The 12,584-nt window shown below is 38.9% G+C and overlaps 1 protein-coding gene across 2 annotated transcripts; it reads right to left on the reverse strand.

The window, feature by feature from the left end:
- Window positions 1-614: 614 nt before the first annotated feature.
- Window positions 615-10,722, reverse strand: LOC136422705 (uncharacterized). Of its 2 annotated transcripts, none has more exons than XM_066410543.1 (9): window positions 10,605-10,722; window positions 10,121-10,192; window positions 9,375-9,446; window positions 5,178-5,260; window positions 4,180-4,215; window positions 3,631-3,703; window positions 2,578-2,743; window positions 1,740-1,934; window positions 615-1,260 (listed from the first exon to the last, which is right to left on the reverse strand). In XM_066410543.1, the coding sequence occupies exons 1-9, from the start codon at window positions 10,617-10,619 to the stop codon at window positions 1,082-1,084; spliced, it is 891 nt and encodes a 296-aa protein (XP_066266640.1). In that variant the 5' UTR covers window positions 10,620-10,722; the 3' UTR covers window positions 615-1,081. The 2 variants fall into 2 exon arrangements, with proteins under 2 accessions (XP_066266640.1, XP_066266641.1); XM_066410544.1 differs by having other exon boundaries at window positions 616-1,260; window positions 5,193-5,260; window positions 10,605-10,721.
- Between the last annotated feature and the right edge of the window lie 1,862 nt (window positions 10,723-12,584).

The following is a 12,584-nucleotide window of genomic DNA, read 5'->3' on the forward strand; positions in this document are numbered from 1 at the left end:
GAAATTTTCACCCCAGCCTTCTATTTCAGTGATGTCCTCGTGCTAAAATTTTACCCAAAAAATCTGTTAACCAAGAAATTAAATTGGTGTGGCCTAAGTATATTTTTCCATAGTACAAAACGTATAGTTGAAGATGAGCTGTGTTTGCATTCTATCTCTCTCTCTCTTTCCATTATTCCCCATCATATGGGGGTTGGACGTGCTTGCACATGGATGGGGGAGCCCCAGATCTCCTCATCAAGTGCAGGTCTTTTTTTGTAGCAAGAGCAAATTCTAGTGCAAATATTAGGAAAAAGCAACTGCAGTATTTCTAGGATGATGGGGCCATAATGGAGCTGGGATGTGCAAATTAAGTGTCAAACTACCTTCATATCTGAGGCAACATATTTTGTATGTCACAGTTACATACTGGCATGTGTATTCCGGATGCAATTTTCCATAACAGTAATGTTATGCATTGTATTACCTAAAATACCATTCCCAGAATTTTTCTTAAAACTGTTATGAAAGTGTCAGTCATCCTCCCCTGTTATGCAATAAATTACTTACATGTATATACTTACTATATATAATTTCATAAACAATAAATCAGATATATATTGTGCTGTCTTTATTTGTATGACTTATTACATCCATATCATAACTTTATTGCCTAAAATGTCACCAAATTCTATACTGACAACTGTCTTCGATGCCATATAAGACATACTTTTCAGCTCCTTATTGCTTTTCAAAGGTACAGAGATAAAGAGGACAAAAAAGAATATGAGCTAAATCAGTTAATGCTTTATTACACTGTACTACATAAATCAGGCTTGAAAATATTTGATTAATTATTTTACAACACTTGAGCAGTTACAAACAGGAACAACTATGATAGTATGTTCATAACTTCATACACATCCTTCATACACAACTTTAACATCCTTTTATACCTACATTTAGATTAAGCTGATCTAGATCCAAATGATACGTGCGAAGTATACCTTATGGTATTACCAGCTGTAGGCACATGTAGCGACATGTAGCTACATGTACATCTAGATAACCTGAAACTAAAATTTTCAAGCACACTTCATCCCTAGTAACCATAGACTGCAGTTGGTCCTCTTTGGACACCTGGCCTGTACCCTGTACCAGGTGCTCTCTGTTGTTGTTGTTGTCCAGGTGCTCTCTGCTGTTGTTGTGGCATCTTCTCCCGTGCCCACTGCTGAAGGCTATGGAAGTGTAACTTTGTGACATCATGGAGGTCCTCAAACACTGTGGACACAAAAATATATATATTTTGGATGAGTCAATGTTGCAGTTCAGTCAAATCCTGCCGGGTGGTGCAATTGCACTACATAAGAGTAACCTCTGCGGAACACCCAAATGTCAAGAACAAACACTTGACTTTCCTTGTCTAAAATGTCACATTACTTATGAGGGTCTACATGGGGGGATCCTGGCAATGTTTATCGGTAAGTGTAGGAGGGCTGGCAACACTTAACGGTAAATACAGGAGGGCAGGCCACCCTTGACGACAAAAGTGACTTGTTCTTGCAAAAGGTTTTGGGAACAAGCTCATTGGATTGTTACAATGAATTCAGTATGACAATTAACGTGCTATGCAGAATAAAAGCGTCCAATTATGCTTCACAAAGACAACGCTTAACATTGAATTAGAGCGGTGATTAACGGTGAATTAAGATAGCTAGCTTCGCCTCTCGTAAAAAAGGTTGCTGTAGACCCTCACTTACCCTTCCCAGTGTACTCCTTGTTCCCAGAACGCTTCAAGACCTGCTGTAGGAGCCAGACCATCGCTCCTGTACTTGTCACCTGATCTGCAAGGGGGAGCTGCTGGAAGTACACCAAGTCCACTGCGAAGGGGTTCCGAGGTGCGGGCACTGTGCAGAGGTGGACTAGCTCAACAAGGATGTCCCATAGGTGGACCTCTGTGTGACAGATTGGTTAAAGAAAATTTGTTATTTTACAGAAAGTTTTCTTCACTCTTCACATAGTATACATCATTCTCTTCCAAGGGTTGCACATTTTGTTTTTAATAAGACTAATGTATTACAGTTAATTTCAAAGGCTATTCTGCCAAATTGTACATGCTTTAGGTCTTGTAGGATGGTGTATTCTTTCAGTGAAGATCTCAGAGAGGGAGCAGAATACCGATTTAAAACATTAAAGGAATTGCAGACCTACATTGTAAATCAATAAAGGACAAAACCTTCAAGAAACAGATCTAGATGTCAAAGAAAATGGTTATAAAAAGATGCTAATGTGCCACAATTTGTATATCTGTATATGTACAGCCAGTATATACCGTAACTGCCCTTCGGCGTAACACACCAGCTTCGCAGGCAAGCAGAGCGGAGCAGCTGTGGTTATATTACACTGAACGACCTGTCACACCTAGTCTTTTCTCATCTGACTGCAAGCTGTCTTTATAGCTATCTAGAGAGGACGCTTCCATGTAGTATTTGATGGCAATGAGTACCAAAATTCTACTAAGAAAATATGAATTTTTGAACACATCAATCCTAATTATTGATAACTCTGATACTTAAGTTTTCCAGTGTGACCTCTGACCTTCTCGGCCCCAGTTGTTGGTTGCGTTGAGTTTGAGGGGGTTGTCCTTGTCCGCTGACGAAGCGTGCGTCAGGTTGACCAGGCGGTGGTGGTGCGACCGGATCCATACATACGGACAGTTGTACCTGGCGTAACCGGCTATCAGAAACAGGGTCTGGTCTGAGGACTCATCAGATGGCAGGGGGGTATTGATTCCAACTTTGTAAAATACTCATTTCAAAATATCAGATGGTCTATCTAAGCACAGAAATCACAAAATTTGGGCAATCATTGGACTCTTACCCCCCTGTACATACCCCTTGAAGTTTGTACACGTTTCAGACAGCATCTGCTGTCTTTCGTCAATGACTAAGGAACGGACTGGAGAACCAGGTTTTATGCCAAACCTCTGAATAGATGTGTCAATGAGGTTAAGACAATTTAGGATGTCTTGACATTATTAGTCTTCAATAGGAGACTAAGTCATCAAGACAATGTTGTATGCTAAGAGTTCAATTAGCTACTCAGTTGTTTTAGTACATACAGGAAGGGTTTATATTATGACCAGGGCTGTCTCCAACTTTAAATTTGTCTGTCCCATTCATTGTTTGAGATTCAATGTTTTAATTTTCGTTGTTAAATCTGTCATTTTCATCGATTCTATGTCATAAAGTTCCCATTTTTGGGACAGACAGGGTGACAATTTTTTTTTTCCATCCTGACAAGCAAATTTCTGTCCTGGGACGGAGGGACGGGTCCTGGAGACAGCCCTGCTTATGGACCCAATGTTTGTTAAATCCTTAGTGAGTGGTCATGTTAAACTTGATGTTAGAAAGTCATGAAAATTTGGTAACTGCTTCATAACCTGCAATTCACCTTAATCCTGCCAGGTGGTGCTGCTGCACTACATGTCGAGCAATGCCTATTTTCACAACATTACAGCAGTAACTATTGAGATTCACATTAACTTTACGGTGGATCCCAATGATTTAACAATTGATTTGGACTGGGGTGAGGAAAGGAACGCTCTCTTTTACAGGACTAGCATACACACAACATGTTCAATAAACTTACCACAGGAGTTATCTCTTTATCACTTGGTGAGGCGGGAGGGAGTCCAATGTTCATATGAGCCAGGCCGCTCAACCTTGGGGGAAAAAAGAGGATTAATATTTAATATAAAAAATATTAAGCCTTACAACATAAGCTCTTGATGTCACATGCCCCAGTCTTTTTACCTTACTTGATCTTGAAATTACTTGTGATGTTAAACTGAAGATAAAATTTCATAAAAGAATAAGAACTTTATTGCACAACAATTGTAAAAGGTACGGTAACAATGTATGGCAACTTGTACATACGACATTTAAACTATTGCTGATATCTATCTTTATGTGTATATATATATATATAGAAGGTATAACCGCCCTTCAGCATAACACACCACACCCCAATCTAACGATTTTAAAGAACTCATCTAATTCATGACAAACAGTAGAGAAAATCTAGCTGTGTATGTTAATACTCTAGAACAGTATGTCCATATTAAGAAGTGGAATTTTAATTGTTCTCGATATCATCATTATGGCATAGACAATATGAAGAACATAATCCTTTCCTTACCTTTGCTGTGTTCCAATGGACAGCATAAGTGAACTCCTGTGGAATAATTCATAAGTCATTATATTCTCTTATATAAAAATAAAAAATCTTAAAATGGATCTTTATCTAGTAATTCTTGCAATGTTGGTATATGTTGAAATGGCATCTGGAATATTTTTTATATCACATATTTCTGATTTTTTCATGAATGTATCATAGTGTAAGAGCTGCATGTAGGGATTTTATTTTCCATACATGTATAAACCAGTGTTACTGCTGTTATATATAGGGTGTAGGGTGAGAACTCAAGTGAGTAATAGCATAGAGACTAAAAAAAACACTACAGCAGGCCTGTCTCCAGCTTTAATTTTTTCCCGCCCAACTGATTGTTTTTGATACCAATCGTTGTTAATTCAAATCTGTCATTTTAAGCATTTGAAAATATATTTTCATCAATTTCTATGTCATGAAGTTGAGATGATTCGGACAGACGGGTTGACATTTTTGTCCGTCGCGACTAGCAAATTACCGTCCCATCCCAGGACAGAGGAGGGTGTGCATGCCCGTTTTCTGTAAGGCGTTGACAGCCTATTTTGATTTCCCGTAATTCGTAGAGGAAGCCGTCTTATTCGCGTAATTCTAGCGAGGCGACCAAATTTTGTGTACATGCCTTCCTTGATTTCAGCGCAAGACACAAGGGGTTCTTTTAAATTCAGCGTTGTCAGGACCCCCATTCAGACTCTCACAGAGGGACGGGTCCTGGAAACAGCCCTGCGCTATCTACATACTCTCCAAGCAGAGGTTGGTGGGGAAGATTGTGACCTTTTTATCATATGCCCCCGTTTTTCGTCTGCTCTTTCGACTGGAAAAGTTGGTGGGGAGAGCGGACGAAAAACGGGGCATATGATAAGATAAAATGGTCACAATCTTCCCCACCAACCTCTGCTTGGAGAGTATATCTACACATAAGACTAGAGACAGGACAGAGACCACCATCTAGAGGAGTGCTAGTGAATAACCCTTGTTTTTCTGACTTGTTGAGAGGAAGGTCTGAGGACTTCTCTGTGCAGATGTGAGTACTGAGAGGCACTCCTGCTTCAGGCTGAAATATACAGGAAATATGCTACACTTTAGCAATATATAAGATATATATAACATATACAACAGAATACAACACAGGGTATTCCATATGCCTGAGGTACAGGCCTGACCGCAGGTCGTATCGCCTGGAAGGCCGGAAGGCGATGCGACCCGTGGGACGAAAAAGTACATAAAAAGAAACCAAGAAACAACTAGAAAGGCAACATTTGCGAGCAAATACAGCATGTTTAGCCATACTCCTCGCCATGCAAAAAATGGACTCTCCCAAAATAACAATGGACCATTCTAAAATACTTCCACTAAAAAGAATGGATCAAAATTGAGTTTAAAAACAATTATCAGTCTCTCCATACAGGAATGGAGTCTTCCAGTAGCACATCAACACAATATGGACCAGTCCAAAACCATATCCACTTATTAATTAACAAATACACTTCTGCTAACAAATGGAATTTTTCATGATCATTCCAGCTCAAAATTGAAAGAAATGATTACAGAATCCTCCCCTTGCAAGAATGGGATATTCCGTGTAAACTACACCAGTGGAAAAATATCTGCTGAAAATTACACTCTTGCGCATAATCAACCCAGTTCAAAATTGAATTAAAAAAGGTCAACCCCAGGGAAGAATGAAGTTTTCCATAGTATACATAATGATATATATGAAGATTTGACAGGAGAAGAAGGAAATGACCAAAAACAACATATTTCAGCGATAGTATGGGTGAAATATAAAAATGTGACACCCCTTTGTTTGAATGCATGATTCAATAGTATACACTTTGGGTTGAAAATAACGAAACCGAAAAAATTCTTTGTTTAAAAAATCGTTTTGAAAGGCTGTATGGCAAACATTTGAATGAGGGCCTGTGTACATGCCAAATTTCACATTATTTTGGTTTAATACATGTAGGAACTGGAGATGTGTATCTTTTTTAAAAAAAGAGTGAACAAAAATAAAGCCATGTAATCACATGTCCTAGGGATTCCCATACCATATTTGGCATGAATACTAGCCTACACCTGTGCCAGAAATGCAAGATAATTAGATTAACTCAATTGACCAATCAGGTGGTCGCAAGGCTCACAGGCATGCAAGGCCAGGTGCAAGGCACTTGGGGTCATTGACCTTTAGCTCATATGTAGTATTGAAAGTGACAGAAGTGGCAAATATTGTCAAGAAAGCCCAAAATAAATCGTTTTGAAGATATGTATGCCAAAAATGGGAATGTAGTCCTTTAAATATTTGTTCAAGCCACATATACAGCAAATTTCAGGTCATTCGGTTGAAATACCAGGGCGCAGGAGGCCAAGATATGCTAAAAATAGCCTAAAAACCTCAATAAAATCACTTTCAAGGTCAATATCAAAAAAAGGAAAAAAAGGTACATTGGTTTATGCCTACATTACCTCTGTACCAAATTTCAGGTCATTTGGTCAAAAAATGACAGAGATGAATCGATTTGAAGATTTGACAGGAGGAGAAGGAGAAGAAACACTAGAAAGGCAACATTTGCGAGCAAATACAGCATGTTTAGCCATACTCCTCGCCATGCAAAAAAAGGACTCTCCCAAAATAACAATGGACCATTCTAAAATACTTGCACTAAAAAAATGAATTACCCCAGTCCAAAATTGAGTCTTCCAGTAGCACCTCAACACAATATGGACCAGTCCACAACCATATCCACTAATTGATTAACAAATACACTTCTGCTAAAAAATGGACTTTTTCATAATCATTCCAGCTCAAAATTGAAAGAAATAATTAAAGAATCCTCCCCTTGCAAGAATGGGATATTCCGTGCCATTTCCATGTAAACCAGTCGAAAAATATCCGCTGAAAATTACACTCTTGCGCATAATCAACCCAGTTCAAAATTGAATTAAAAAAGATCAACCCCAGGGAAGAATGAAGTTTTCCATAGTATACATATGAAGATTTGACAGGAGACGAAGGAAATGACCAAAAACAACATATTTGAGTCAATTCCAAGTCACCGAGAGGGTTTTAATATAATATTTGTAATATGTTTGAACTGTTTTGATTAAAAGAATGTCTAAGTCACAATAGTTCTAAAGTGTTCAAACAATTAGAATTGAAACTTATAACATGTTTGAACTTATTTCACATACGTTGGAAACATTTCGAACGTAACTACACAAAAATCTCTTTATTTAGAACAGTTTCAAACCATCTATCCAAATGTTAATGTTCGAACAATTTGTAACAAAAGATTTTCACAATTGCCCTCATAAACGAAGGTGCTAAGTCCTCCTGTGTGTTTCTGCCTATTTTCGGTGGCCGCGCTAGACCACCAGCGGATTTGTTTTGACGGAGCGTCACCCGCGCGCGACGATGTACACTGTTCGGCACCGCTAATATCCGGCATTTTCCCGCTCCAAAACACTCCACAAGACCCACGTTTTTAGCGTTTTGCCTCTTGTGCAACACGATTCGATTTGCATTACTAACGGGACGAAAATGATAGAAAAAATTCACCCCGTCCCGGCGTCCGTCCCAAAAACATGAACGACATGAAAATATACTTTCTTACAGATTCAATCACGAAAATCAACAGCATGGGATTCCAAATTTTCGCAACGGCCGACCATTTATCATGGTTGAACTTCCTTCCAAGGCGTGCGATAGATAAACATTCCCGGCACATAATAGTCACTAGTACCAGACTAACGCAAGCTCATGATGATAATAGGGAGAAAGTTTGTCAGTGAAGTTTGGCCACCAGAGGGTACATTCATTTAACGTTACAAGCTAGCGCAAAGGGGCGAATCATTGACCTTACCGGGGACTGACTCTACTGGCCTTATCATTCCTTTTTTGCCGAATTCTACGATCCATACGCCCGTACGTAGGACATGTAGGAAGGCCTGGTGGTGGACGCTACACATCACGGGAGAGTGTTGGTCCGAGACAGACAGCGGCGTGCTTTCGATCGCGTAGCAGCGACGCACCGCTGCGACAACGTGCGGGACCAAAACGCCTGTCCCCAGTGAGACCATGTGTTTTGAGCGGCATGCCCCGAATCCGTCTACCATTGCTGAATGTAGCCCGATTCATAGAGGTCTATTTTGTAAGCATTATTTCATATACCCCTCAGCGTGAGAATTCCTTGTGCAACACTTCGCTACATTATATGTTTAAGTTTCCCCCGCGCACCGCCTACCACCCGCCTTTGATCATGTATGAAGTCGGCGGCAGAGAGAGATCATCAATCAATTTTGACAGGAGTGTCGCGCCAGTCTGAGGAGAAACGATCTCCCGTGTTGTGTTGAAAAATTTGGAGTTTGAAAATATCTGGAATAACTAATGCTAGAATAAACATTCACAAAATCATTGATTTAACTTGTTTTCTGTTATAAAATTTCCTAAACTGCAATTTAACCACTGAGTTTAAGGGAACATGGTGTTTTCCCGATAATCACGTTAAATGTTTATGTCCGGTCTTTCCTCCTCGTAAGCAAACTTCCAGCTTGACCAGGTGCAAGGCACTAGGGGTCAATGACCTGTAGGTCATATGTAGTATTGAAAGTGACAGAAGCGGCAAATATTGCCAAGAAAGCCCAAAATAAATCGTTTTGAATATATGTATGCCGAAAATGGGAATGTAGTCCTTTAAATATTTGTTCAAGCCACATATACAGCAAATTTCAGGTCATTCGGTTGAAATACCAGGGCGCAGGAGGCCAAGATATGCTAAAAATAGCCTAAAAACCTCAATAAAATCACTTTCAAGGTCAATATCAAAACAAGGAAAAGAACGCACATTGGTTTTTGCCTAGATTACCTCTGTACCAAATTTCAGGTCATTTGGTCAAAAATTGACAGAGATGAATCCATTTGAAGATTTGACAGGAGAAGAAGAAGAAGAAACCTGAGAGAAAACAATATGTTTAGCCATACTTATGGCTAAACATAATGAGTAAAAACAATATGTTTAGCCATACTAGGTATGGCTAAACATAATAATAATGGTTTACTCAATGTAAATGTTACACAGCTTTCTTTAAACAGTAATAATGATGATGATGAAAATGATAACCATCGAACAATAACAGATATCATAATTATTTCAATAGAAATCTTAACTGACCTTGAGTTCATTGATGATACTACACAGCAGTTCCTCCCTCCCCCTTAGGTAGAGAGTGAAGTACTGAAACCCCTGGATCGACACAATGCAATTATATAAACAGACATCCTACAAGGACCTGAATACTTGTAAAACACATAATTTTGGGCAATGTCACATTATACCAAGGAATCTTTTTTATAAAATTTGATTTTCATAGTCTAGAACCAACATAACAGACAGTTACAACGAGTTTTAACAGGTGGTTATACATTGTATATATATATGTTTGGGCTCAACAGGTGATTATAAAGAGGTTTTTAACAGGTGGTTTTATGGATTTATAACAGGTGCATATAGAGGTTTAACAGGTGGTTATAAAGATGCTTTTCAGGTAGTTATGTAGTGGTTTAAGAGATAGTTACAGAGGTTTAGCAGGTGGTTATATAGATATGTTACAGGTGGTTACATATAATTATGACAGGTGGTTATATACATGTATGACAGGTGGTTATATTGAGTTATAACAGGTGGTTATATACATGTTTAACAGGTGGTTATATAGAGACTTAACAGGTGGTTTTACATGGCTTTGACAGGTGGTTATATGGGGTTAAAACAGGTGAACTGGGTATAGAATAGTAGAGTAGCGTTGATTCTGTCCGTCAGTTATAACAGGTGATTATAGCTTATAGAGCTAGAGATATAACAGGTGGTTGTATACTAGATATAACAGGTGGTTATGATATAACATATCTATAACCTACCTTAATGGCCCCGACTCGGAGGATTTCTCCCAGGAAGGCCTGAAGCCGCTTCTTTTCCGCCTTTTCTCGTTCCTGAGTGAAAGGATTTGTCATCGATTTGTGATCTCTAGAAATTGATATTTCCCATCGCGATTTTATGTTTGATTTTAATAATCAAGTATTGGAAGATACATATTGTTACACATATTAATAAAAGCATCCGATGCAGCTTTTGCTCCATAAAGATTAAGAACTTGATGCCCTTTAGGGGCGTTTCCCAATTGGACATACGTAAAAATGTTGATGTATAGACGCCCCCCTCCCCCTCAGCTTTTTTAAGGATATCAAAAGCATACATTACGGTCTAACATGTACTAGATATACATAGAAATCATTCACAATCATCCGGGCAACTGTTTTGTCAGTATTTGATAACAGGACTTTATGATTTGCATCAAAACGACTGGAAACAAGAAAAATGTACATGTCAACAATGTTTACGTACCGTGGCGGCAGCCATTTTGGATTCGAAGTCTCGGACTTAGAAATCTCGCTCTGCACGAGATTTGAAACCACCTGTTATATTCTTCTGGAAGAGGATTATGTATTTCGTTCCCGTTTGTTTCTTGGTTTGCTTGTGACAAAAATTAAATTATTCAACTTAACAATGGGTAGCCATGCTTTTAGTTTGGTCAAAGAAAAATGTGATTGTACCCCGCCTTTTCCCCATGTGTAACGTTATTAACTAAGGCCATGTTGATTTGATTATTTGGATGACAACCGCGCGCGCATCAATGATCGTATACGTTTGCAACAACAGAAAAAATTGTCAGCTATACTGAAAGTCGTAAAAAGCAGCTGCAAAATGAGATAAAAACATGCTGCAAATGGCAAAATGATATTTCAAAAACGGATACTAATATTATACAATGCTAACGTCAATTTCAAAGTCAAAGAAGAATTTTTGAAAGAACAGATATTAAGTACCTATATTTTGGTATACTATACTGTGTGTTATGTTTTGTTCATCATTCCTGACCACGTAGATTTCATGATGAAGGCAATTTTTTTCCAAACTTCTTTTTTTATTCGTACACTCGCATCAGTTTTGGGGTCCCCATGGGAATGCCATCCATATAATCAAATCAACATGGCTAACTCTTGATCAAACCAAACCAAATACCAAACCAAATACCAGTAAATTGTGTTTTTTTCAGCCAGCTAACTTCTCTGACATGTTTTATCTATCTCTTTGGCCAATTTCTACTATTTTTTCAGCAACATATGAAGCCTGGTAGAGTCTTTTCAAAACGACCCTTGGTTATACTGTCAAAGTTGATAGTAGATTTAAAGCCTGGAGACTTGAATGCATCAAATTATCGTGTTATGTGACAAATCATACATCCTGCATTGTACCTTGCCTAGCCTGGAGTCCAGTCCTGTTAGCTTGGCCAACTCCCAACGTACTAGTCGCCAACTTGTTAGGACCGGGCCAAAGCTAATAAGGCTGGACTCCAGGCTATATACCTTGCCTGCCTACACCATATGTGCTAGCTTACAATCGACGGAAGCTACATAACAATTTCAGCCGGATGATAAACATGTTCTATCAAAAACAACTGTTGTGCTTTTGAGTTTCAAATCAATCTTTAGAAGTTTGATTATTGGAGGGTCGGTTGGGGCATGAAAGCGCAGACTCATAAAACACTTTCATGTCCTTCGGGTATTTGTATAGTGCAACTGGTCGAGTCACTTTAATGATGATTCAGACTCTACTCGTGTATGTAGAAGGCTACCGGAAGCCGTCCAAAGCGTCTGATATACTTTGGACACCTTCTAGTTAAGACACAGATCTGTTTGTGAATGCTGGAAAGCAGTCGGTGATTTTCTAGTGAATTGCAGGTTAGTAAGTCGAAGGTGTCGTTTCTAAAAGGGTATGTGGTGTAATGTTATGGGTAGACACATTTGTTAGATATAAGGATACACTATTTTAATGTCTTAGTTACACATTTTGCATGGCCTTGAAGATAGTCTGTTGTTCACAATTCGCCAGTTCAGTGAAATTAAACTCGCTGAGCGTAACTCGTAACAGAATTAGTCCTCAATTTTGTGACACTTAAGCGACGAATATGACAGGCCGTGTTTTTACCTTCGCTGCTACGACCTTGTCTGCCCTACTAGCACTTACTGTAAGATAGGAAATGTTCAGGGTGGTTTTATGGTCGCGTTTTATGAACTCTTTACTCTTGAAAACCACGGCAAACATTTTGATATGTACGATGTCTTCTGCCCGCCTAGTACATGCTCCTGTTTACCGGCAAACTTAAGTTAAAACCACCGGTAACTCCATTTTTTCGCGCAAAAAAAATCCCGCTAAAATTTCTCCTTTAACAGTATTTAAATCACAAGGACACCCTTAGCAGAGGCGCTGACAGCGATTTAATTGCGCTTTCATGCGCTGCTTCTTTCTAGTCTAGGATTCTTT

The sequence above is a fragment of the Branchiostoma lanceolatum genome, chromosome 17 (assembly GCF_035083965.1).
Source record: "Branchiostoma lanceolatum isolate klBraLanc5 chromosome 17, klBraLanc5.hap2, whole genome shotgun sequence".
NCBI lineage: Eukaryota > Metazoa > Chordata > Leptocardii > Amphioxiformes > Branchiostomatidae > Branchiostoma > Branchiostoma lanceolatum.

Coding starts and splice junctions, on each gene's coding strand:
- LOC136422705 (XM_066410543.1), bottom strand. Junction 3,704..4,179: donor TCCATTGGAACACAGCAAAG/GTAAGGAAAGGA, acceptor TTTTCCCCCAAG/GTTGAGCGGCCTGGCTCATA. Junction 1,935..2,577: donor CAACAACTGGGGCCGAGAAG/GTCAGAGGTCAC, acceptor TCTGTCACACAG/AGGTCCACCTATGGGACATC.